The sequence below is a fragment of the Bactrocera neohumeralis genome, unplaced genomic scaffold (assembly GCF_024586455.1).
Source record: "Bactrocera neohumeralis isolate Rockhampton unplaced genomic scaffold, APGP_CSIRO_Bneo_wtdbg2-racon-allhic-juicebox.fasta_v2 cluster10, whole genome shotgun sequence".
Lineage (NCBI taxonomy): Eukaryota > Metazoa > Arthropoda > Insecta > Diptera > Tephritidae > Bactrocera > Bactrocera neohumeralis.
This window is the reverse complement of record NW_026089623.1, coordinates 17827173-17853876: the sequence shown is the minus strand read 5'-3', so window position 1 is coordinate 17853876 and position 26704 is coordinate 17827173. Positions and strand designations below refer to the sequence as shown.

The 26704-nt window shown below is 41.0% G+C and overlaps 1 protein-coding gene across 3 annotated transcripts in view; it reads left to right on the top strand.

Annotated features, from left to right (window-relative positions):
* The window catches only part of LOC126765221 (transmembrane 9 superfamily member 2), a 100666-nt gene that overhangs the window by 11839 nt on the left and 62123 nt on the right, over positions 1-26704 (top strand). For 2 of the 3 annotated variants that reach the window (XM_050482858.1, XM_050482860.1), the window contains exon 2: positions 11226-11420. The exons of the other annotated variant lie outside the window; for it this stretch is intronic. In XM_050482858.1, coding sequence (XP_050338815.1) covers positions 11226-11420 — 195 coding nt within the window. The remainder of the gene's footprint in view (positions 1-11225; positions 11421-26704) is intronic. 3 annotated transcript variants of the gene reach the window in all.

Below are 26704 nucleotides of genomic sequence, written 5' to 3'. Positions count from 1 at the left end.
TGGCGTCGACAACCAACACCCCAGCGTGACAACCGCCCCAGCGGGCTCTGCAGCTGCAACAAATACCACCTACACGTCACTCCCTCATCCCCAGGATCACCCACGGACACCCGCGGCAAACCCGTGTACTTCAATTTAACTGCAGAGGACTCCAGAGTAAGATCGAGGAGATAGTTGCACTTATGAATCGAACGCGTATCGATAGCTGCGGTCCAAGAAACCAAACTAAACAGCTGCTGAGTTGTGCCGGTTTCAACGTCATACGTAAGGATAGCGAGCGAGATAATGGTGGTGGCCTAGCCTTCATATTGCACAACACCATACAGTATCGTCTAATTTATGAAGACATCGGCCGCTAGAATGTCAGGGTATAGCTATCCGGTCAAGCGATGTCGAGCTCGAAATATTTAATATATTATATATGTACATCCCCCAGTTACATGTTGCCCTACGCTATTTCGTGGTGAAAACCGTCTGGTACTCAGCGACTTTAACGCGCACCATGATCTTTGGCATTCCTGCATGTCAAACGATCGTAGGGAAATCCAGCTGGTGGAACAGGTTAACGATTCGACATTCTGCACAATGAATGACGAAACCCCCACTTTGCCCGATATTACATAACCTGGCGACCTATGCTAACTTTCGCATCAGACCATCTGCCCATAATTATCTCGATCGAGAAACCTCCTGATTCCGTTTCTGTGGACAACCGTACCTTCGTTAACTTTAACAAAGCTAACTGGATCGGCTTCACAGAATTTACTGAGAGCACCTTCAACGCTCTACCCATTCCTACGGACGTATGCGTTGGCGAACGTCGATTCCGCAAGGGTTCGCAGCAGCTACCGCTCGATTCATCACGGCTGGACGAATAGCGGAAATTCGCTTCAACTTCCCAGCCGAAGCAGCCGTTTTAGTTAACGAGCGCGACACCTTACGCCATGCCGATCCCGGGTATCCCCGAATAAGGGATCTCAATTTGGAGATTCGGCGTATGGTAAATCATCATAAGCGACGAAATGGATGGAGCACCTGAAGTTCTGCAACCTCTCCACCGGTGTGAGTAAGCTTTGGGCTACTGTCAAAGCTTTGTCTAATCCGAAGAGATATGACGACCGACTTGAAGTTCAATTCAATGGTCATGCCTCTTCGGACCCGAAGAAGTGCGCGAGCTATTTTAGCTGGCAGTTTACACTGCACCCTTCCGTAGACAAAGCCCAACGATGTGTTAACCGACGGCTGCACAAAATGCCAAACGACTGCACGCCACTTACTTTCACCGATGAGGTTCAGAGTGTCATCAACAAATCAAAATACTCTAAATCCATTGGCCCTGATGGAATTTACATGATAATGCTAAAGCTGTCGCTGACCACTCTTCAAATACCCGATGTGTGGAAAGTCGGATGAACCTGAAACCTGGGAAACCCGCCAACAAAGGTGAATCCTATCGTCCGATGACTCTCCTCTCCCCAGTAGTGAAGACACTTGAGGCCTCGCTACTCCCGACCTTCACTCACCACCTGAGCCTAGCCAGCCACCAGCATGGATTCCGAAAAGTGCACAGCACCACCGCAGCACTTAGCGTCATAAACGCTCAGATAGTTCGTGGCCTCAACCAGAAACCACCCTGTGAGAAAACGATCCTCGTAGCGTTGGACTTGTCAAAAGCTTTTGACACAGTCAACCACACAACGCTACTGTAGGACATTGAGAAAACCACGCTTCCTCCAGAACTGGAGAGGTGGACCATGAACTACCTGAACGGTCGTCAATCATCCGTACTATTTCGAGGTGAAACATCTAAACTGAGAAGAATTAAACAGGGGGTTTCGCAGGTTGTCCTCTCCCCATTACTGTTTAACTTCTACATCTCGAAACTCCCACAGCCACCAGAGGGGGTTTCCATAACCTCGTACGCAGATGATTGCACGATATTGGCGTCGGGCAATGGAATCGATGGTATGTGTTCGAAAGTAAACAACTACCTCTAAACCTTTCTCGTTTCCTCACTGCACGGAACCTCACACTTTCCTCCACCAAATCCACAGCGACCATTTTTACGAACTGGACGAAGGAGTATAGACTTGAACTTAATATTGCAGTAGATGGTGTCAAAATTCCGACTGTCAATAACCCTAAGATTTTAGGTGTAACCTTCGATAGTCTATGCTCCTTCGCTCCCCATACGACCGCGATTATCGCCAAGGTACAAAGCCGCAACAAAATTCTCAAGTCGCTAGCCGGCAGCACATGGGGAAAAGGCAATCGGCCGGCCGGTCCTCAACTACGCAGCATCAATATAGTTGCCTGGACGACGGGATGCCTTTTGATGTCTCCCATCGAAGACCTTCATAGCGAGACGCTTATGCTCCCAGTTAAGGAGCATAATGAACTCCTCTCCAAGCATTTCCTGCTGGGATGTTTTCGTAGAAATTACCCTTGCAGCCATCTGCATGGAGTGGGGCCGCCTCCTAGGAGCATCAAGAGGTCATTCCTTGACTACGTCGACGACGTCGTACAGTACGCCTACCGGACTTCGGACGCAACTGACTTTCGGCAGGTACTGACCGCCATTCACAGTGGAGCCATCAACACCTTCACCGACTCCCTTCCCGTGAATGGCGTTCTTGGAGTCAAACCATCACCAATCGCAGACGAAGAGCTCGAGTTGCCGCGAGAAACGCGAGTGACCCTAGCCCATGACATGACACTGACCACCTCTTTGCACGCCCTACCAACCCCACCCATCTAACACCCTTTTCCCTTTGGTTCGACCCCGTCGAAACAGCATGTTTCGTGGGCCTCCCGTTAGATGACGTCGACAACAACAGCGGGTATTGATTATGCGAAATACAAGGTGCTTTCCAAAGTAAACAGGACTTTAAAATAAAACAGGGCAAGTGGTCAAAATCAATTTATTTTATTCAAAATAGTCTCCTTCTGCTTCAATACAGCTTTTTGCACGTGCAAAAGCATGTCGAACGAGTCTTTTAGCTCGTTGGTCGGTGTGACCACAAGTATGCCGGTGCAAGCCTTTTGATTGGCCTCTACGTCACGGTGCCATATCAGGCGAATACCATCGCCATAAACTTGTTTCATCGATTGAAACGTTTCGTTAAAAGTTTTCTCTTCTTAATTGGCGTAGACACCGCTTATGCGATTATAGCCGAGTTAACAACAGCGCGCCAGTCGTTTCTTCTTTTCGCTACGTGGCGCCAATTGGATATTCCAAGCGTAGACAGGTCCTTCTCCACCTGGTCCTTCCAACGGAGTGGAGGTCTTCCACCCTGGCGTTAAAGTCGCCAAGCACGATTTTGACATCGTGGCGGGGGCAGCTGAAAAATTTCAGAGAAACTTTGTAGAACGTTCATTTTCCTACAAAAATAATTCGGTGCCGCAGCAATGTATCAATTGGTTTCGCAAAGAAAAAATTAATTGCGAAAAGTACGAAAACCCCATGTTATTTAAATGGGAAATAAATCGTCGTTGCGGCACGGGTTATTATCAATATTAAGAGCTCATATGGGTTTCATAAATTCTTTTAGGGCATTTACTAAAAATTTTAAGGGTGCTGCAGACTCAGAAACAAATTTTGGAAATAACGGATATGCATATATTTTTAAATATACAGATCTGAGTATTGTTAAAAATATACGTATTAAATTGGTTAAAGTAGTAAATGAGCAAGTTATGCTCTTTGTATGTTATATAAATATGTAATATGCGACATATATGTATGTATGTATAATATAAAGGATGTTATTTTAACATATGCTTTTTTGTTTTTTTTGCTTATGATTGCCTTAGCTTATTTTAAGCAATCCGCTTATACTCGATTAAGTATAAGGGGTATTGCTGGAAATTTCTGCAAGTAAATACTTGAATGGTTTATTGTTTTTGGGATAGTTTTTGCGTTATAACACAACGGTAAGCATTTACCGGCAATCAATAATCTGCTATATACAGTATTAAACTGCCTTGTTAGCGGGTTTTCAGTTTTTACCGGAAAATAAACCGAATACCGAAAACAGTTTGGTAACGGCTTTCTCTTCTTTTTCGACCGGAATTTTGGTCAGAACCGCAAGTTTAATTTTTTGATTTTCAAACATACATACTTATATGTATATAAAATATAAATATTGATAGGAAACAATACAATTCACTTTGATTTCCGCCAGGGGCTTTTGGGGATAATACTTGTATGAGTGTATGTCTTGATTTGCGTGTGCCTGTGCTTGTGCCTGTTTTTCTTTTCCCCGGTCCTTTTGCTGCTGGTGTTGTTGTTGGGTTTTCCAGATTCCTCTTTTGTCTCAATTGGAGTTTTTGTTTTCACAGCACTGTGTTTGTCTAAATTTTTTCTGTTTCTTCTTCTTCTTAATTGGCGTAGACACTGCTTACGCGATTATAGCCGAGTTAACAACAGCGCGCCAGTCGTTTCTCCTTTTCGCTACGTGGCGCCAATTGGATATTCCAAGCGTAGCCAGGTCCTTCTCCACTTGGTCCTTCCAACGGAGTGGAGGTCTTCCTCTTCCTCTGCTTCCCCGGCGGGTACAGCGTCGAATACTTTCAGAGCTGGAGTGTTTTCGTCCATTCGGACAACATGACCTAGCCAGCGTAGCCGCTGTCTTTAAATTCGCTGAACTATGTCAATGTCGTCGTATATCTCGTACAGATCATCGTTCCATCGAATGCGATATTCGCCGTGGCCAATGCGCAAAGGACCATAAATCTTTCGCAGAACTTTTCTCTCGAAAACTCGCAACGTCGACTCATCAGTTGTTGACATCGTCCAAGCCTCTGCACCATATAGCAGGACGGGAATTATGAGCGACTTATAGAGTTACTTTACTTTTCAATTGCCTACTCAGTCCGAAGTAGCACCTGTTGGCAAGAGTTATCCTGCGTTGGATTTCCAGGCTGACATTGTTGGTGGTGTTAATACTGGTTCCTAAATAGACGAAATTATCTACAACTTCAAAGTTATGACTGTCAACAGTGACGTGAGTGCCAAGTCGCGAGTGCGACGACTGTTTGCTTGATGACAGGAGATATTTTGTCTTGCCCTCGTTCACTGCCAGACCCATTTCTTTTGCTTCCTTGTCTAGTCTGGAAAAAGCAGAACTAACGGCGCGGGTGTTAATATCATCAGCATACGCCAGCAGCTGTACACTCTTATAAAAGATGGTATTTTTTCAGTTTACGCACCATAATTTTGTAATGTTTAGCACCGCACTTTCTGTCACCTCACTTTTATTTTTGTAACTGCACTTTGTTCACTTTTTCATATGTTAACAATATACATACTTATGTTCATATGGATATGAGTTTTTGTATATAAATTTTATTTTTTGTTGTTTTTATTTTTTTGGTGATTAATTATATTTTATTTTAATTTGTGTCACCGCTAGTGCCGTCCGGTACGGCTCGAAGGACCATGTATATTTTTCTATAAAATAAAAAAAATCCGGCACTCACGTTTTGACGAATTCGAAAGGCCTATGTGTTGAATATGATGTATCCATTGTGGGATGAAGGTGTGCACATGATGCCGATGTGTTGAGTATGATATGTGTAGTGTGTGATTAAGAGATGGTGTGTATCAGAGAACTGCAACGAGTAATAAATTTTTGTTTATACTTAAGTACTGATACGTTACTCTTAGCTTATACCTGAATTGTTTTTGCCACACATGATTCAAATCAGTTCAGCAGAAAATTGTTGTTGTTTGCTGTATTCATAAATTTACCCATAGATTTACTTATAGTTTACCCAAAGTTTCACTTCAATTCAAACAATCGTCGCAACGCTATGAACTGACATGATACGATTGCAACCAAAGCCAGCCATACCGGTTACACGATCGTGGTAGCCGAAGAACAGATTGTTCGTGTTGCATCAGGTCAGTTGACGCTGGCGGCTACTCGAATTGATTAACAATGTTGTCTATGCTGAACTGAATTGCTTTGATTGTGTTTTTGGCAGGACTGTGTGTTCTGATTTTATCGTACTCGTTGCAGCTCTCTGGTGTGTATGATGTGTGTGGTGTTTTTTTTTTGTGTGGTGTAATAGGCATCTCGGGACTGCACTCTCGGTCTTACAGCGATTTCGTCTTCTCGAACCCTTTGCATAATATATGCTATTATCCCACAAACGATATCCCATGGTAGATGGGAAGTTAGCATAAAACTTACTACGTCCCTTGAACGTATGGGTAGGGGCTTTCCTAGTTTATTGGAAAGTATTTTCCTTTCCTTTTGGAAGCGGACACATTCCACCAGTACGTGGTCTGCTGTTTCAATATAATTTTCGCAGTGCATGCAGAGAGGAGACTCCACATGCTTGAATTTATGCAAATAGCTTCTGAAGCAGCCGTGGCTAGATAGAAACTGCGTAAGGTAGTAGTTCACCTCCCCATGATCCCGCGTAACCCATTCTCTGATATTGGGTATCAGAGAGTGGGTCCACCATCCCTTCGTGGAGTTATTCCATCTCTCCTTCCATTTCCGGAGGCATTTCTCGTCGATTTTTATCAGTTCTTGTCTATATTGGTTGGGTGATATGTTAGCCCTCATATATCGGATTGATGAGCAACGCTCAGCTGCTATGTCTATGGGGAGTCTTCCCGATATAACATGGAGTGCATCCTCCGATACTGTTCTGAATGCACAGCAAGTTCTCAGTGACGCCAGTCTGTGTACCGAAGCAACTCCTCTCATATACGAGCTATGTCTAATAGCAGATATCCAAATTGGCGCCGCGTACAGAATGATGAAGCTACTGACGCTTGTCAGCAGCTTTCTGACTAGTTGTCTGGGGTCTCGCATATTGGGCATTATTCTTGCTATTGCCGACACAGATCTCGCCACTTTGATGTGTGTGGCCTTTAGGTGCTGCTTGAACTAGAGTCTATGATCTAGGATTACTCCAAGATATTTGAGATGTGGGCTTGACTTTATGGTATGCCCATCAATACATATCTCAATTGATTCCACTGTTTTTCGGCTGCTCATTAAAACCACCTCAGTTTTGTGTGCAGCTAGCTATAAGCCAGCTGTCTCGAGCCATTTTTTAATATGGTTAATGGTTTCAGTACACTTGTTTCTCGCTTTGTCTAGGGTTTTCGCTACTACTACGACCGCAATGTCGTCCGCGTATCCTACTATTTTTACCGCCTCAGGCATCGCGACTCTCAGAATTCCCTTGTACATCACGTTCCAGAGTACATGGCCGAGGACTGACCCTTGCGGAACGCCGCCTGTTACTTTATATGTTTCAGGTCCGTATTCTGTCTCGTACACTAATACTCTGTTTTCAAAGTAGCTTGCCACAATTCGGATAAGGTAGTCCGGGACCTTTAACTCTGCCAGAGCTCTAATAATTAGAGGCCAGTTCGCTGCGATGAAAGCGTTTTTTATATCCAGGGTAATGACAACACAGTACTGTTTGTCACCCCAACGCCATCTACTCCCTTCCAGTGCTTTTCCCCGCTATTTTGGTGACCGCATTTATCGCATCTACTGTGCTATGTCCTTTCCGGAAACCGAACTGCATTGGGTTCAACCCAGAGTCTCCTTCGGTATATTTCTCTAGCCGCTTATAAATAATTGATTCGAAAACTTTTCCTGCCGTATCAAGCATACATAAGGGCCGATATGACGAGAGTTCTTCTGGAGATTTATCACCTTTGGGAAGAAGAACGAGGCGTTGACGCTTCCAACATTTGGGAAAGATCCCTTCCTTCAAGCAGCTTGTGTATGCGTTTTGGAACAATGTTGCCTTTCTTTGGATGATACGCTTAGTTACGAAGTTGGGTATTCCGTCCGGGCCGGGTGCTTTGCCAATCTTGATTCTTTTCACCGCGATGGTGTCGTGGGACACTTCAGCGATTTCATCCAGATGAATTTGGAAAATTGGCACTTGCATAGGTTCGCATCATGAGAATAAACTATGGACTATCTTACGTAAAATTGCGGGAGATATAGGTGGTGTTCTCGATCTATCTATTTTCTGCATTACAATTCGGTAGGCTTTTCCCCAAGGGTCGTTATATACTTCGGAGATAAGTTGGTTAAAGGCATTTCTTTTGCTGTTGGCTATGGCCTTATGCAGTTCTTTCCTTTTTTCCGAAAGTTTATAAGAAGTTCCGCGAAATCACCTCTTCCTCTAGCACGTTGCTGTCTACGTCGAAACTTGAGACATTCAGCTCTCAGTTGCACGATTTCTTCAGACTACCAGTATAGCGGGGCTTTGTTTCTTCCGTCTTTTCCGTCCGTTGGCTTGTGTCCGTTGTTAAGGAGTATAAGATCAAAATTTGCAAGCGACGACAGAAGTGCTGTGCCCCTCGCGTTACTGATCATACTCCCCCATTCTACCGCCCGTGCATTAAAGTCACCAGCGATGACTGGCGGTGTCTTTCCTCTTGCGTGCGATGTGAGCCTAAAGAGCATATCCTGAAATTCTGTCAGGGATAGGCTAGGAGCGGCGTAGCAACTGTAGAAATGTATGCCCTTTATCTTTGCGTACACGAAGCCTTTTTCTTTAATTGTTTGAGTACTTTCGAAAGGAACATTGTTAAGGGTCCATATCGCAGATTTTGAATCTTTGTCTTTAATCCAGTTTTTGTAATATTTTGATGTCTTATACGGTTCACTAAGTAATAGTACGTCTGTGTTAAGGTCCGAGTCAGTTTTTGTCAGCAGTGCTTGGGCTGCCGAACAGTCTTTAATCCAGTTTTTGTAATGTTTTGATGTCTTATACGGTTCACTAAGTAATAGTACGTCTGTGTTAAGGTCCGAGGCAGTTTTTGTCAGCAGTGCTTGGGCTGCCGAACAGTGGTTGAGGTTTAACTGGGGACACCTCATCATTGCGGTTTTCCAGCGGCCTTTTTATAAGCTGGGCAGCTAAAGCTACCAGTCGGGTGCTTATCAGTCCCTTGTGGGCATAAGAGACATAGTGGCTCTTTACTGCATCCTTTTGCGACATGCCCCTTTTGTCCACATCTATAGCAAGAGCCGATGAGATCTTTGCTGGTTTTGCAGTTGCGCGATATATGACCGAACTCAAAGCATTTAAAGCATCGGACAGGTCTTGTAATTTCCCGAACCCTACAATTAACCCAACCTATTTTTATTTTATTTGCGTTAAGGAGTTTTTTGGTATTGCCAAAGGGACACTAATAATGGCAATTTGCGTTTCGTCCTTAAGCCGTATCATGGATTTGATGGCACTATGTTCTAGATTTTCTTCGTCAAGAAATTTGTCATTTATGGACATACATACTTCCTCGGCTGTCGTTGCCTCTTCTAAGTCTTTAATTTCTAGTGTAATTGCTTGTGCTAGTACTTTGACTTCTGCCATATCTTTTATGACCTCTATTGCGCGTTCCCTGAATTTTTTAGAAGGCTCCTTCGTTTTTGCTTTGAGCTTTAGCAGAAGTTCACCCTTAGCTGTTCTCCTTGCTTTGCTCAAGCTATCACCGAGGTCTTGAAGTCTGGGGTCTGATTTCATTTTCTTTAGCATATCTGCGTAAGACATGTCGGTGGTCTTCGAAATCACCAGAGCTTCCGTGCGCTTCAGCTTCCGTTTTGGCATCTTTGGTTCTGTTTTTTTCAGTTCCGGTTTATTACGTCTGTTTTTCACCAGTTCCCATTCAGTTGCCTGTTTTTCCGGGGGAGGTGCCACACTTACAGGTATTTTCGTTTGTTGCATTTCAACACAGTCGTTTCGTCTCTTACTTTTTGACGTCTCTTTCCCATTTTCGAGCTTCCTCTTCGCTTGCATTGCAATCAAAAACCACGGCGAAGTTTGGGGCGTGTTTTCCCTCCTTTCACAGGAGTTTGGTTTAGTAGCACGCTCAGGGGCAGCTAGCTCATACAATGAGGTTATCCGTCCTATGGTGTCCCTCATAGCTTGGTGGATACATCGTCTCTTTCCATCCTCAAGCATTGCAACCAGATTGCCAATCTGTTCCCCGAGTTGATAAAAGGCTGGCATATTTCCTCCAGTAATTGTTTTCCTCGCCATAGGAGTTACTTCTTGCTGCTTGTCTTGTTCAGCCCCTGCTGCTATGCTGCTTTCGTGGTTGGTATGCAGCGGCGGTGTTCGCATAACATTTGAGCTTCGCCTAAAGGCCATGTGCTCGTTTACATTTTTAAATTCGGTCTCATTATTATAATTTGTGGTGTTCATTTAATTGGGTCCCCCCTCAAGGCCGCTATCTCTGCTAGCTATGTGCAATCGCTGTGATGATCCCGTGGTTATCTTTGCAGTGCAGGGAGGTCACGCAAGGGTTGACTTAAGTCCTTATGGGCACCTAAGTTCAGTGCCAGATCAGCGTTAATCGGGAGCAACGCTCAACCGAAATTGCAGCGCCAACTCAATGACGGCAAGCATCGAACGTACCTTGAGGCCTTGCCGGGGTTTTAGTGGGGACGGAAGGCATTCGCCGGCAAGCCATTTCAGCAAGATTTCACTCCGCTTACTAAAGTCGCCGAATGCTACGTCTGTCAGCTTCAACGTAAAATTTTCGAGAACCGTTCCAGTTGATTTTTACCAAAATCTTACTGGGCTTAGAAGCCCATTTAGCCATACCGTCAATTTCAATATGTAAGATATCTTTAAAAATTGAGTGTAAAATATTTAATACAGTCTACAGTTTTAATGCCGAAAGCTCCCTTATACCAAATATAGTAATTTATGCCGAATCACCGTGTACTTTATCATCATAAAGTAAATAATTATATAGTTAAGCGTTGAATATAAATTAAATCGATGATGATTATGAGGTAACCCCATAAAACTAATATAATTATATTCGCTGACTATACTCAATATCTTAAATTTTGTCCATTTCGTTGAGTTTATATCGAATACTATCTATACGTTAACAGAAAATGCCTCAACAAAATTAAATGAGAATTTTTCGGTTAACAGGGTGTTATTGAGTAAATAAAATTATATTTTTAGCCTCCAACAATGATGAGTATGATTTCGTCGAAAAATCAAGGCTAAATTCTTACACAACATTTTTTAATATAAAGTTTTGTCAACACCTAAAAGCATTTTTCTGCCTTCGTTCCCTGTTATTTGATAAATATAAAAAGTTCGGTTACGCCCGAGCTTAGCGCTTCTTTATTTGTTTGAAACAATGATGTATATACTAAATATAAAAATTGTGTTGTAAACTTATATAAATCACTTTACTTTTTTCTTAATTATAGTCAGAAATAGTTCTATATGTTAATCGATTAAACACAGAAGAATCCGTAATCCCATATGAGTATCATCATTTTGATTTTTGTACTGGCAATGAAAAGAACTCACCTGTTGAAAATTTGGGACAAGTCGTTTTTGGAGAACGCATACGACCAGGTCCTTATAACATTGAATTCTTAAGGGAAATTAACTGCGAATTGGTAAGTGTTTTCATTTCATTTGCTAATAAATTATTTGGTCTTTTCATAAATTCTGTTACAAAGTTTACAATACATACAGCAAGGACAAATTCGAGGAAATTTTTGTTATAATAGATAACACAGTATAACAGCTAATCTGGGGGGTGAGAAATTCCAAGTCAAAGTGATGGTACTAGGTCAGTATAGTAAAACCCTCAAAGGGTTTGGCGTTCGTATGTGTCAGTATTTTTTCCTTATCTTGATGTTTTTTCGCTTAGTTGTAACATTTTGGCAGGGGAGCAGCTCATAGTGGATTATTCCCTGCCAATCCCACCAAACACACAGAAGAACCTTCCTGGCCGTCAATCCAGGCTTGGCCACCGTCTGGGCCGCTTCACCGCTTTTCGACCACGACCGTTTGCGATTTACGTTATCGTAAGTGACCCACTTTTCATCGCCAGTCACCATACGCTTCAAAAACGGGTCGATTTTGTTGCGATTCAGAAGCGATTCGCATGCGTCGATACGGTCCTTACATCGAGCTTCTTAGCGACTCCAAGCTTCTTCAAATGGTTTATAACGGTTTGATGACTCATGCCCAGCTATTGACCGATGCTACGGCTGCTACTATGCCGGTCTCTTTCGACCAATTCAGCGATTTTATCGCAATTTTCGACGACAGGCCTTCCGGAGCGTGGCGCATCTTCGACCACCTCTACACCAGAACGAAAACGTTGAAACCATTGTTGTGCGGTGGAAATGGAAACTGTATCGGGTCCATAAACTGCACAAATTTTATTGGCGGTTTGAGATTCATTTTTGCCTTTATCGTAGTAGTACTGTAAAATATGCCGTATTTTCTCTTTATTTTGCTCCATGCTTGCGACGCTTTAACTCACGAACGACTTAAAAGAAACGACAACCAATCAAACACGTGTTAGCGCGTAAAATAAGCTTTCCAAAAGGGTATAGCATGACCCGATCCGACGAATAAAACTAGAACTACGCGCTTTCAGCGCCAACTAGCGAAAATACCGCAAGACTTTTTTGACAACCCATTATTTATGATATTCTCATAAAACTTAATATTTCGTGAATGTTTGTTTACCGCACTATTGATCGTTTTTCCCAAACGTATACAATTTCTGACAGATAGGTGTTTAATTTTTATCATAAACATTTTTGAAACAATAACAATGTGCTATCAACTACAGTTAGTTTTAAAATTTGATGTTAATAATTTTAAAAGATAAAAAAGAAATTCGCAATGCATTAGTATTCTAACCACCAACTTGATTAAGTTATATGAGTTTGTTATGTATGGACTAGCCACTCTATTTTTGACAATTGCAGGTTAAGTTCAATCCTTTTCATCTTAATGTGATCTTTCAACCGTAATTAAGCATCGAGTGTAATGCCATGTTATTTGACCGTACTGGCATGTTATGCAGACGTCAAGAGGATTTATAGGTTGTTAGTGATTCGTTTGTTAGTAAAATTCATCGTTTAGTTTTATTCCCTATTTCTTAGTCAATTTGATTATGGGGTTGATTGCATATTGCAGATTTAGCGCCGCATTTTTTTCTGTGTTTTCGGCGCATAGCATTGCGTTGGCAGTTACAATGTTGGGTGCTAACGGTAAGACTTTTCATAAAGAATCTACAAAAGTGGACTTATAATATTTCCCTACGCTTCGCCTGCTTCAATTTCTTTTAGTTTGAAGAATTCTTTCCCTCTTTTACAAGGAGAAATCTTAGGGTGATATGCGATTCTAGGAAAGCACAATACTTAACTAATATTCTTAATTTTGGTTTTTGCACAAGGCCTTCATGCCACGTCTGAGAATACTTTTCCTTCCTCAAAGGATTTTTGAATGTTGAATGTTTGTTTCTGATGCCAAACTAATGCGATGGAGTAGACTGCTTTTCATCGATAATAGGTGTTTGTGATGGTAATTAATTTTTTAAAAAGTTCGGAGATATGTGAAAGTAGTGAAGTTGTACTATATGAGAATCCCTTCCCGGTTTAGAAGCAATGATAACTTTAGCAACTTTCCAACCACATCCGGACAACATGACCTAGCCAGCGTAGCCGCTGTCTTTTAATTCGCTGAACTATGTCAATGTCGTCGTATATCTCGTACAGCTCATCGTTCCATCGAATGCGATATTCGCCGTGGCCAATGCTCAAAGGACCATAAATCTTTCGCAGAACCTTTCTCTCGAAAACTCGTAACGTCGACTCATCGGTTGCTGTCATCGTCCAAGCCTCTGCACCATATAGCAGGACGGGAATTATGAGCGACTTATAGAGTTTGGCTTTTGTTCGTCGAGAGAGGACTTTACTTTTCAATTGCCTTCTCAGTCCGAAGTAGCACCTGTTGGCAAGAGCAATCCTGCGTTGGATTACCAGGCTGACATTGTTGATGGTGTTAATACTGGTTCCTAAATAGACGAAATTATCTACAACTTCAAAGTTATGACTGTCAACAGTGACGTGAGAGCCAAGTCGCGAGTGCGACGACTGTTTTTTTTTTTGATGACAGGAGATATTTCGTCTTTCCCTCGTTCACTGCCAGACCCATTTTCTGTGCTTCCTTGTCCAGCCTGGAGAAAGCAGAACTAACGGCGCGGGTGTTGAGGCCGATGATATCAATATCATCGGCATACGCCAGCAGCTGTACACTCTTATAAAAGATTGTACCTGCTCGATTAAGTTCTGCAGCTCGAATAATTTTCTTCAGCAGCAGGTTGAAGAAGCCGCACGATAGGGAGTCGCCTTGTCTGAAACCTCGTTTGGTATCGAACGGCTCGGAGAGGTCCTTCCCGATCCTGACGGAGCTTTTGGTGTTGCTCAACGGGGATACCAAATTCAGATATCGCGGCATAAAGACAGCTTCATTTTCGGCTGTCGAAAGCAGTTTGGAAATCGACGAAGAGGCGGTGTGTGTCGATTCTCCTTTCCCGGGTCTTTTCTAAGATTTGGCGTATGGTGAATATCTCGTCGGTTGTTGATTGCCAGGTCTAAAGCCATACTGATAAGGTCCAATAAGTTTGTTGACGGTGGGCTTTAATCTTTCACACAATACGCTCGATAGAACCTTATATGGGATGTTGAGGAGACTTATCCCACGGTAGTTGGCGCAGATTCTGGGGCCTCTTTTTTTTTACGGATTGGGCAGAGCACACCTAAATTTCAATCGTTGGGCATGCATATTTTACAAAGAAGCTGATGCATGCTCCTTATCAGTTCTTCGCCGCCGTGTTTGAATTGCTCGGCCGGAAATCCTTCGGCCCCCGCCGCTTTGCTGTTCTTCAGGCGGGTAATTGCTATTCGAACTTCTTCATGGTCGGACAATGGAACGTCCGCTCCATCGTCATCGATTGGGGAATCGGGTTCGCCTACTCCTGGCGTTGTACGTTCACTGCCACTCAGCAGGCTGGAGAAGTGTTCCCTCCATAATTTAAGTATGCTCTGGGCATCGGTGACTAGATCACCTTTGAGGGTTCTACAAGAGTATGCTCTGGTTTTGAAACTTTCTGTAAGCCGCCGCATTTTTTCGTAGAATTTTCGAGCATTGCCACTTTCGGCCAGCTTATCAAGCTCTTCGTACTCACGAATTTCGGCCTCTTTATTTTTCTGTCTGCAAATGCGTCTCGTTTCCCTCTTCAACTCTCGGTATCTATCCCATCCCGCTCGTGTTGTGGTCGATCGTAACGTTGCGAGGTAGAAAACAGACTGTTCTCTCCGCTGCGACACGGCACTCCTCGTCGTACCAGCTATTCTTTTGCGCTTTCCGAAAACCAATGGTTTCGGTTGCAGTTGTACGTAAGGAGTTTGGAGTGCCGTCCCACAGTTCCCTTATACCGAGTTGTTGACGAGTGCTCTCAGAAAGCAGGAGTGCAAGCCGAGTAGCAAATCGTTCGGCTGTCTGTTGTGATTGCAGCTTCTCGACGTCGAACCTTCCTTGTGTTTGTTGACGTTCGTTTTTTGCTGCACAGAGGCGGGTGCGAATCTTGGCTGCAACAAGATAGTGGTCCGAGTCGATGTTACGACTGCGGAGCGTACGCACGTCTAGAACACTGGAGACGTGTCTTCCGTCTATCACAACATGATCGATCTGGTTGGTGGCTTTTTGATCCGGAGACAACCAGATAGCTTGATGTATCTTCTTGTGCTGGATTCTAGTACCACAGATAACCATATTTCGGGCCCCGGCGAAGTCGATCAGCCTCAACCCATTTGGGGATGTTACGTCCAGGAGGCTGAATTTACCGACCGTAGTGCCAAAGATACCTTCTTTGCCCACCCTGGCGTTAAAGTCGCCAAGCACGATTTTGACATCGTGGCGGGGGCAGCTCTCATAAGCGCGCTCCAAGCGCTCATAGAAGGCATCTTTGGTCACATCGTCCTTCTCTTCCGTCGGGGTGGAGGAGCAAATCAGCGATATGTTGAAGAACCTCACTTTGATGCGGATTGTGGCTAGACGTTCTTTCACCGGAGTATGAATGAAGTGAATGATAGTACTCGGCGACGGAGTCTCTCTCCCACCACGAATCCAACACCAAACTTGCGCTCCTTTATATGGCCACTGTAGTAAATGCCACAAGGACCTACTCGTCTCTGTCCTTGTCCCGTCCATCGCATTTCTTGGACGGGGGGGATGTCAGCCTTTATTTTCACGAGGACATCAACCAGCTGGGCAGCGGCACCTTCCCAATTAAGGGTCCGGACATTCCAGGTGCATGCCCTAATATCGTAGTCCTTATTTCGTTTGCCATGGTCGTCATCAAAAGGGGGGTCTCTCATCCGAGCCAGTCGGTAATCTTTCATTGTGGGTGTTTTTTTGGCGGGTCCCAAACCCAGCGCAGAACCCTGCAGAGGGGATGTTCTTAGGCTACCCAGAGGATACTTGGTCAAAGACCGGAAGTTGTGAGCTGCTTGAGGAAAAGAATCGTTTATGGCCACTCCCAAGTGAATGGCGATTAGAGAACTTTCCTCATTTGCGTGAACTTCTACACATGACTCCATCCTTTTAATTTCACAAATGGAGGTTAATCTCGGCAATCTTCATGATCTGGTTGAACATTACTGGGGAACGCAATTTCACTACTCTAATTTGCTTTAGCACAATCACTTCTAGCCCTTGTATTACTGATAATTTTTAATGCCCCTTCGTGGCATGTTGAATATTTAAAACATTTGGTAAGCCAGTATTCATCTTTTTTCTTAAAAAGATTTGTGTATTGATTCATTCTAAATTTGAGTGATCACTCGTTTCAATTCAGCTGTTGCCGTATTAAGGTTGGTTTTGTCAAGTGGTGAGAGTGTTTGATGTCATTTTCGACGTAACTCTCCTAGATTAGATTTTTATTTCTCTGCTTTATCTCCAGAGTATTATTTCAAGAAACTGGTTGAATTTTCTTTTGTAAATTGGTCAACATCTAGTTTTATTCGATTAATACGATTTGTGGATGGTTTGTTTAAATTTTTTGCGATAAAGCTCCATCAAGAACCCGTGTATATCGATGGTATGGGGAATCCAATCGATGTCAAGGGACGTTCAAAATCAGTTGTTTTCCGAAAGCTATTAATGGGGCTAGCATACATTTGACTGCAAAAAAATTTGTTCACGTTTAAAAAGTTCGTGTCTATTGGTCGAAAGAAATCTTAACAAAATTCGATGGCGGTGCTTCGAAACACGTCTATGACATGGTGGCAGGTGATGAATCGTGGGTTTACTCGTGTGACCCCAAAACTATGTGGATTTTTCCAAATTTGCCAATTAAAAACAGGGGTTATTCTCGCATGAAGCACTTTCAAGAAAATGTTTGCCTGTTTTTGGAAAAACGACATGTAACAACCATTCCACTAGAACAACGCAAAACAGTAAATTCTGAATGACCTTTCAAGAAATCACCAACCACCGAAGATGGATCACTCTTCACTATTTTTTTGTATTGAATTTTTAACATTTTAACACAAAAACTTGCGAAAAGTTGTTGTGCCAACGGTTTTTCCCATCCAAAAAAACTGTTGTAAGAGCCAATTTCTGGAATATCTTTTAATGCGCGTAGCGATTCACATTTAATGTTTTCAATTGATTCAAAACGTTTTCCCCGGAGCGGTAGTTTGAATTTGCTGAATAGTCAGAAGTTACACGGAGAAAAATCATGCGAATACCGTGGTTGCGGCACAATATTGGTTGAAAATTTTACGAAAAACCCACGAAGAATCAATGAAGTATGTAACGGTGCATCATCGGTCGCATAACACATATAGTACTCCTTGCCTTGTTTGGCCGGCCGGAAGATATTCGGAGTGCCCCCCACATCGATAAATATTGATTTTTAACTTGCTTTGGCGTAGCTTTAGCTCATCTTTTCCACGATATTCGTTCGATTGATCGCCTGTTTTTGGTTCGTAAGCATAGATCCGTTACCAGTAATAATATGTTACATACATGTCATCCTGGTAGTCGGAAAGCATAGTTTCACAGGCGTTAATGCGGTGCTATTTTTCGAAAAAATTTAGTAATTTTGGAACCGGTCGTGCTTTCACTATTCTTATGCCCAAATGGTCTTTAAAATTAGTTTTTACTGATCCTTTCAATATTCCAACGACGCCAGTAAGACCTTTGACTGTTAATCGCCGATTTCGCTTCCCAACGTACGCCTGAAAATCCAAAAAATCCGAAGGTCGTTGATGACACTACAGGAAATCTTTCGTTGATTCACAACAAGCTTGTTAAGTAAAGTATAAAAAAAATATTTATTTACGAATGTCTTACTTAACTAGAGCGACAGAAAATTAAAAAGTGGGTGTAAAATGAAAGCCATAAAAATGATGACATGGAATACTAATGGCTTACTGAAACATAGAAACTCATTTTACTAACGAAACTTTCCTTAAGTACAAAAACTACAAAACATATTGCTTCAAGCACACAAATAACAACACGAGGGGGATAGTTAAAGATAATATTAACCATAACTCCGATCTTGGAAAAATAAGTATAACTGCAAAGCGTATAGCCAACCTAAACATAAGATCTAAACGGATTTATCTGCAGAGCTAATTTTAAAGCATCTCGGAAAACTCGTCATTGATGGTGATTTTAACGCAATACCCTCGCAATAAATGAACACTTTTACTAAGCTTTTCAACAACGAAAATAATTCAAAAATAAAAACATTTCACACTAGATATATGAAGAAATTTATACCAAATAAAGTTACAGACTACTTCTTTTGGAAAGTAATATTTAAAAACCAATTATAAGAAACTCCAACATAATCGTGGACCAAAAGCGGCGAAGAACGGTTTTCAGAGACATTAGCTAAAATAGTTAGTCTAGTCGGGATTTATGGTAGCTTACCGCAGCTGGAGGTGTCATTAACAGAAAACTTGAAAACATAGTTGAAGAAAAGCGTTTCATACCAATTCATCAATTTGGATTTACGTCTCAACATTCTACAGTCGATCAACTACATCAACTAACAACCATAATAGAAGATGCGATGGCAAATAAGAACAACTGTTTTTTTAGACGTATTTCAGGCGTAGAATGTGTCATCATGGATTGTTATATAAATTAAGACTACTTGCATCATTATCAATTTACCAAATAGTGGAATTGACACTGAGATCGTGCATAACCTTAAACGAGACAAATTACCCTAACAAAAGTGTAAAAGTATCTCTTATACATATATTCAAAGTGAAGTAATCCGTACTCCGCCTGGCAAAATTTGTTGGCATGACTCTGAATGCAAAGCCTAAGACCCAAATAAAAAAGTTAAACAGCTAAACTAAAATATAACAAAATAATATCGCTAATCGGAAAGAGATCACCGTTAACAACACGAAATAAAATCTTAAGGGGGTATTCTATTCTAGAAGCATGAATTTCAGGTAATTTTTAAAGTGTCGTAAAAAAAGGCAATTAATATTTTTATTATCCATTCTTTATGGTGTTTTTATTGATATTTAAGAATACAGAAAAAAAAATTTACAAAAAAATATTAAAAATTAAAATAATTAGAGGGGAGGGAGAGACAGGTGTAAAAAAATGGCGCATTCTGGTGACATTGATCCTGACTCTCCTGGCGGTCTGAAAAAAAAAATCAAAAGAAATTCTTAATCAGTAATCCCTATTTCAGGGAACACGAAATTTTTTTTTTTTTTTGAAAATGGCGACTGCCTGAAAATAAAAATCATTTTTTACGCTTTTTTTTTTTTGAAATTCCTGAATTTTTTTAAAATATTAAAAACAAAAATTTTGACACGTTGCTGGTAGGAACGATAAAGGATTACATAAAGAAGGTTCACACAAAATTTCAAGTAAATCGGTTGCATAGAACTTGAGATAATGCCGGTACCGTGTGGAAAAAAGTAGTTTCGAGAAAAACGCGTTTAAAAAATTCGATACGGCCGAACCGGGCTAGGTACTGCGTCACTAAAGTAACTGTAGCTCTTAAAATAATTTTAATTTTTAAAAATCTTTGGAGGATATGTTCTTAAGGGTCTAAAATATGAAAAAAAAATCGAATTTTTCAAAATTCTAGAGTAGAATACTAATACATGTATATTTTTATATCAACCTGGACGTATGGAATTTAACTCTGGAAATGCATTGCACCTATATACATACAAACATATGTATATCGATCTCCACAAAGGTTCCTAAATAAAGATTTGGTAAAATTTTAAAAGCCCCATGGTACATACGCAATTCAGATCTACACAGTGAATTTCATATCAAAATGATCCGAAAAATAGTACCGAAACATTCAACATGGTCAAAAAATAGCTGGGGCAGACTTAAATGCAGAAACATTTACAACCGTATAACAAAATAACGGATATTGTTTAATTTAATTTCTGACAAAAACTTCCTCAAAGCACTTTGCCGATGATTCCACCAGACGAAAAACCACACCAAACTGTCAACATATATGAATGTAATGGTTATTTATGAATAATTTCCTTCACACCAGAATCGACAGCTTTGTTTATTTATCGCAACACTCAGATGAAAGTGACCCACATCGGAGAAAATGATTTTCTTAAAAAATCGTTATCGCTTTCAAGTTGCTCCAGGCAAAATCAGCATATTCACGACATTTACGGTGGTCCGATGGCTTCAGTTTTTGAGTAAGAATAATTTTATACGGATGCAAGCCCAAATCTTTTCTCACAATTCGCCAGGTTGTGGTTAGAAACAGCCCCAATTCTTGAGAATGCCTTGAAATCTACAGCAACACTTACCTAAATGGCAGCAATATTTTCATTACTTCGAACGGTTCTTTGTTTTCTTTGCACTTGCGCATTATGTAAAGAAAATGTACGCAGGAAATTTTAAACAATTCTACGAATAGCGAGCACGGTGAAAATTGGAATGTAGAATAATTTGTGAACAGTGTAACATAGTGGACTCTAAACCCTTATGGTTCTATATTCTTTCTTTTTTATACGCTTCCAAAATGTTGCTATAGAGTAATAGTTTTGTTCACCTAAAGGCTGTTTCTATCACCTGAAACTAATCGAGCTAGATATCCGGATAACAGTATGTCCGTCCGTCTAATCGTCTTATCAATAAGCTAGGACAAATTAATTAATCATCCCTTTTATTTATGTAATAATAATAAATGATCAAGTATTTATTATAGCGAAGCAAAATTACTTATTGGCACATTCCATAAAGAGATAAAGAAAACAATAACTATATGATATCAATATTTTGTAGCAGTTTGGGAGTGATAAAACCAATTTTTTAATCATTTCTGTCCCTGTATTCTGCCATTCCGCCACTAGTGCGATCTTTTGATAATATTGCTCGCTTCTTAACGCGCCTATCTAGTTCTTCTCACAACTGCTCTATTGGGTTAAGATCAGGCGATTTAGGCGGAAGCAGTAATGTATGTTTAATAAGATATGCGAGACACATACATACGTACATACATCATAAGGACTATGAGTTTGGCAATTTAAAATTCACTTTTTTTTGTACATTTCTCTTCAGGATTTCCATATAATATTTCTTGATCGTAATGACATCTATGAATTCCAACTGATTAACGCCTGCAGGGGACATACAACATCACACAATTACTCTTCCGCCTCCATGTTTTTCAGTAGCGGCAGGGTTTTCCATATACAGGTCGGTGTTAGGTTTTATCCACACACTTTGCCGACCATCAGGTGGAAACATATTGAACTTACTTTCATCTGAGAAGAGTACACTACCTAAAAAGACCCTTGGTTTGCTTAGATATCCTTTCACATAATCTAAAAGCTTCATTTGGTTACCTTTCCTTCAGCGCTTCATATTTTACTTTCTTGACAGTTCGTTTTACGCTTTGCAAAAATGCAGCACCTTTGAACCGTTGAACAATACTCCGAATGATATTTCGGCTTCTGTTTATCTTTTCACCAATCTCAGCGTATGATGCATAATCAGAGTAGCAAATATAATGTTATTTTCCGATGAGATTCGTTCGTTTCACATTTTTTGCTGCTCAATTTAAAAAAAAATAAAACATTAACCGTAAATAAACATGCAAAGATGTTTAAAGCTTGACTTTTTACAACAACGCAGTTGCTTATGTAGTAAACACAACGGTACTTTACAAAATGATTTTCGTGATTAATAAAATGTAAATAAAATGGCAGACATTTTTCTATCAGTTTAAATCGAAATTTCGAAATTTCCAGAAAAAAATTCAAAATATAGCGAATTTCGTCATTATTTGCACTCATTTGTGAAAAGCTGTAACTTTTTTCAACTTCCCCGAATTTATTTTTTTATTTTCAACACTATGTAAATGGTATGACACAATGTGATTGGTAGCACTAGAGATGTACGTCTGCGTCAACATCTATTGACAGAATACGAAAAGACTTTTTCGAAAAAGCAGTTCTAAAGTTAAAGGTTCTTGCTATGCCAAGAGTTTTGTTCATCACTGTACATATATTGCGATAAAAAAGCACCCGAAAATTGTTATTAAATTCCCCGGGAAAATTATATTTCAAAAAAATTATTTTGCTAAGTTGGTAGGGCTGTCCTTAATTGCTATGCCAAATATAAGTACGATCTGTAAACCAGTTTGTTTACAGCAGCTACTTAAGTCGGTACAAAGACGGTCGAGAGATCGTTGGAGACATGCCTCGTTCTGGACGACCTTCGACCTTTTTAATTGATGAAAATAGAGAATAGTGTTAGAGAGTTGGCAAGAGAGCTCAACATCTCTCGCGAGTCCGTTCGAAAGAGTTTGCTGGATACTTTGGGTACGAAACGCGTTCATTATAATTGACGATAAGACATGGGTTTATGTTGTATGTCGAACATACAATTAATGGAATGGAGGGATAAGAACGAGCTGAAACCAAAAAAATCACACCAAAGTAATTCAAAAATTAAGTTGATGTTCATTGTTTTTTTCTATATTAGTGGTTTGGTGCATCATGAATTTGTTCCGCAAGGACAGATGATGAAATGACGTTCATCGAAGAGATAAAATTAAATTCGCTGAGAGAGCTGAAGGCCATCCCAAAACGTGTTTATAAAAAGTGTTTCGAGGACTAGAAAAAATCGGTTGCATAACTGCATTACATCTAGAGGGGATTACCGTGAAGGCGACAAAGAAAAAATTTTTGTTACAATACTATATATCTCCCATTCGTTCAGAACAAATTCTTTGTACATACCTTCCAAAATCGTGAAAATAGATTAAATCGGATTATTATCCTGTCCAATCCACATATAAAGGTAAAGAAACAATACATTTTAAACTCAAGATGTTATGCCTGGGTTTAATCTTCTTTATTCGTTTAGATACGTCGTTTATTCTTTTCGCTATTTGGCGACAATTCGATATACCAAGTACAGCCAGGTCCTTCTCCAACTGATCTCTTCAACGAAGTGGAGGTCTTCTTCCTTCCCTGCTTCCCCCGGCTGGTACTGTGTCGAATACTTTCAGAGCTGGAGCGTTTTCATCGATTCAGACGACATGACCTAGGCAGCGTAGCCGAACTATGTCGTCGTATAATTCATACAGCTCATCGTTCCAGCGAATGCGATATTTTCCGTTGCCAATGCGCAAAAGATTATAAATCTTCCGCAAAACATTTTTCTCGAAAACTCGTAACGTCGACTCATAAGATGTCGTCATCGCCCATGCCCCTGCTCCATATAGCAGGACGAGAATAATGAAAGACTTATAAAGTTTGGGTTTTGTCCGTCGAGAGAGGACTGTCCTGTTCAATTGCCTACTCAGTCCGAAATAGCACCTGTTGGCAAGAGTTATTCTGCGTTGGATTTCGCGGCTGACATTGTTGTTGGTGTTAATACTGGTTCCAAGATAGACGAAAGTACGACTTCAAAGTTATGACTGTCAACAGTGACGTGGGAGCCAAGACGACTGGTCAGTTTATTGATGGTAGGCTTTGATCTTTCAGGCAATACGCTCGATAGAACCTTATGTGCGAATGGAAGGCTTATGATAGGTTCCGCATATTGTGGGGTCTACCTTTTTGTTAATTGGGCAGAGCACACTTAAAATCCAATCAGTGGGGTATGCTTTCGTCCGACCATATTCTACAAAGAAGCTGATGCATGCTCTTATCAGTTCTTCGCCGCCGTGTTTGAATAGCTCGGTCGGTAATCCATCGGAACCCGCCGCTTTGTCTGTTCGATCGTCATCGATTGGGGAATATCGAGTTTGTCATCTCCTGGTGTTATGCTTTCACTGGTGATTTGATAATAAATATTTTTTTAGCGCCCCCATTTTTTCACCTATTTAAAAACCACTATAACTTCAAATTAATTATTGTGACCTATATATGTATATTAACGGAGAATTCTAAACGAAACTTTTACTATAACCAGCAACTTGAAACCTAAGCGCAGTAGGTAACATACAACGGCGCTTAGGTCTCAAGTTAACTCTTACGGGCTCCACCTGCCAATAAGAATGATTATTGAAACACAACTTTATAGTATTAAAACTGAGAATATTTTATTAAAAATAAAACTAAAATAATCGGTCCATATTGATTGTTTAATTCAATATGAGGAATGCACCGCGACTTTTGGTCTATTGTGCCCTCTCCTAACTTACATAGACTCATCTAGCCCCAACGCTTTGATGAAGTTCAATAGACTTCCGGGCGCTAGTGAGGCTATGCGATCCCTATCCGGAAACATTGATCCTAGGGCCTTAGTCCTGCGTCTACAGACTGCTGCGCAGTCAATCAGCAGGTGCTCTGGGGTTTCAGGCTCCAAGTCGCAGAACCGGCAGTTGACGCAAGAGGATAGGCCCATGTTGTACAGGTGCCTATTCAGCTTGCAGTGGCCGGTATACCATGCGACCAGTAGCCTGAGTTTGTTCCTGGGGAGGTTTATTATAACCTTGAACCTACTCAAATTGTATCCTCCCATTAGCAACTTGGCATGTCTCATACCACGCGTTTGCCGCCAATGCTCCTCCCGGCCCACTCCTTCTTCCTTGCGAAGTAGCTTCTTTATGGTATGTGGACCAGAGAACGGCTTCCGTTGAGCGCAAAAATTTCATGCACGATCAATACCCGAACCATCAGCATATTCGGCTCAAGCGCTCAAAATGGCATTCGTGAATGTTTTCGCTACTGAGGTAAATTCAGCTTAATTGCGGTAAATTCGTTTGCTTGCTGAGTTTATTCACGCTCGTGTTGAAACAGCTCTACTCAAGCGTTCGCTCATTCGGCTCAACAATGATCGTGTTGAATGAAAACAAAAACACAAAAGAGCAAACTCAACGCCTATGAGCAAACTCAACGCATATGAATAAACTCACTGTGCTTGAATAAAAGCGCCGTCTCCTTAAGCGATTTGCAGCACTTACATACATATGTCTGTTTAAATTTGAAGAATTTTTTGGCAAATATTTTAAAATATTGTTACAGAATTGGCAGTATATATGTAAATCCATTCCGAATAGTGCCATTCTCTTTAATAATTTCAGATAATATATTACAAACATGGCTCCTTCCCTTATGTCGGGCTGACAATGTGTAGGCGTTTGTACGTATTTTTTCTAAAATATCTTCTTGCTCCATATCGACGGGATGACAAATACATACTAAAATATAAGTTGTGTACCAAATTCTTAGTGCAATGCATGTGACACATAAGCTGATCGCGAACAAAGCATACAAAAACTATATACAGTGGGGAGCAAAACCGTCAACATGTTTACTGAATGCGACTAAAGGTCCTTATATCTTTTTTTCTACTAGCAGTATCGGCAACATTTATACACCAAAATAAAGATAATAATTCAATTTATTAAAAATAGAAAACAGAACGGCTTTTATTTATTCTTGAAGGAAAATATACGATAAATTCCATTTACAAGTCATTTTGACAGTTTTGCACTTATACACTTAGACCTAAGTTCTTCACAGGGCTTAGTACTTTGTCCATAGACCTTTATTTTTTATTACGCTTTTTATGCGTCTGGGCATACTTTCAACCAAGTTTTCAATAATTGAGTGGGGTATATTTCTCCACTCCGTCTGTACCCGACTCCACAGTTCGTCCATGTTGGAAGGCGGATTTCGATACTTAGCCAGCTGCTGCTTAACGTATGCCCACAGATTTTCTATCGGGTTAAGGTCGGGACTTTGTGCTGGCCATTTGAAAGTTTTAAAACTTTGATTTTGGAGCCATTCTTGGACAATTTTCGCCGTATGTTTCGGGTCGCCATCTTGTTGAAAAATTATTTCCTCCGCTGGATAGGCACATTCGTCCACGAAGTCAGGCAACTGTGAATTTAGAATATGCAGATATATCTCCTTATTCATTATTCCACTTATTCTAAACAAAGGACCAATATGCCACCACGTGAAGCAACCCCAAATCATCAAACTTCCGCCACCGAATTTGACAGTTTGCTTTACCTGTCCACGCTGAAGCTTTTCTTGCGGACGATGCCAAAAATATGCCTTACCATCAGATTGATACCTGTTAATTTTCGTCTCATCTGACCATATAACTCTTTTCCAGTCCTCAATTGTCCAATCTTTCTGTTCTCGGCAAAAATGAAGTCTAGCTTTAACATTTCGTTCAGATAAAGCAGGTTTTTTTTTTGTTTAACCGCAGCAACCATACCAATTTTATTTAAAGAGCGTCGAACTGTCCATGTACTCGCTTGAAGTTCTAACTTAGCAGCAGCTTCTCGAGGAGTCCTACATTCATTTTTGCGTAATAATCGCTCAACAGCACGGGCATCACCATCGGTAAGCTTTCGCGGGCGGCCTTCAGC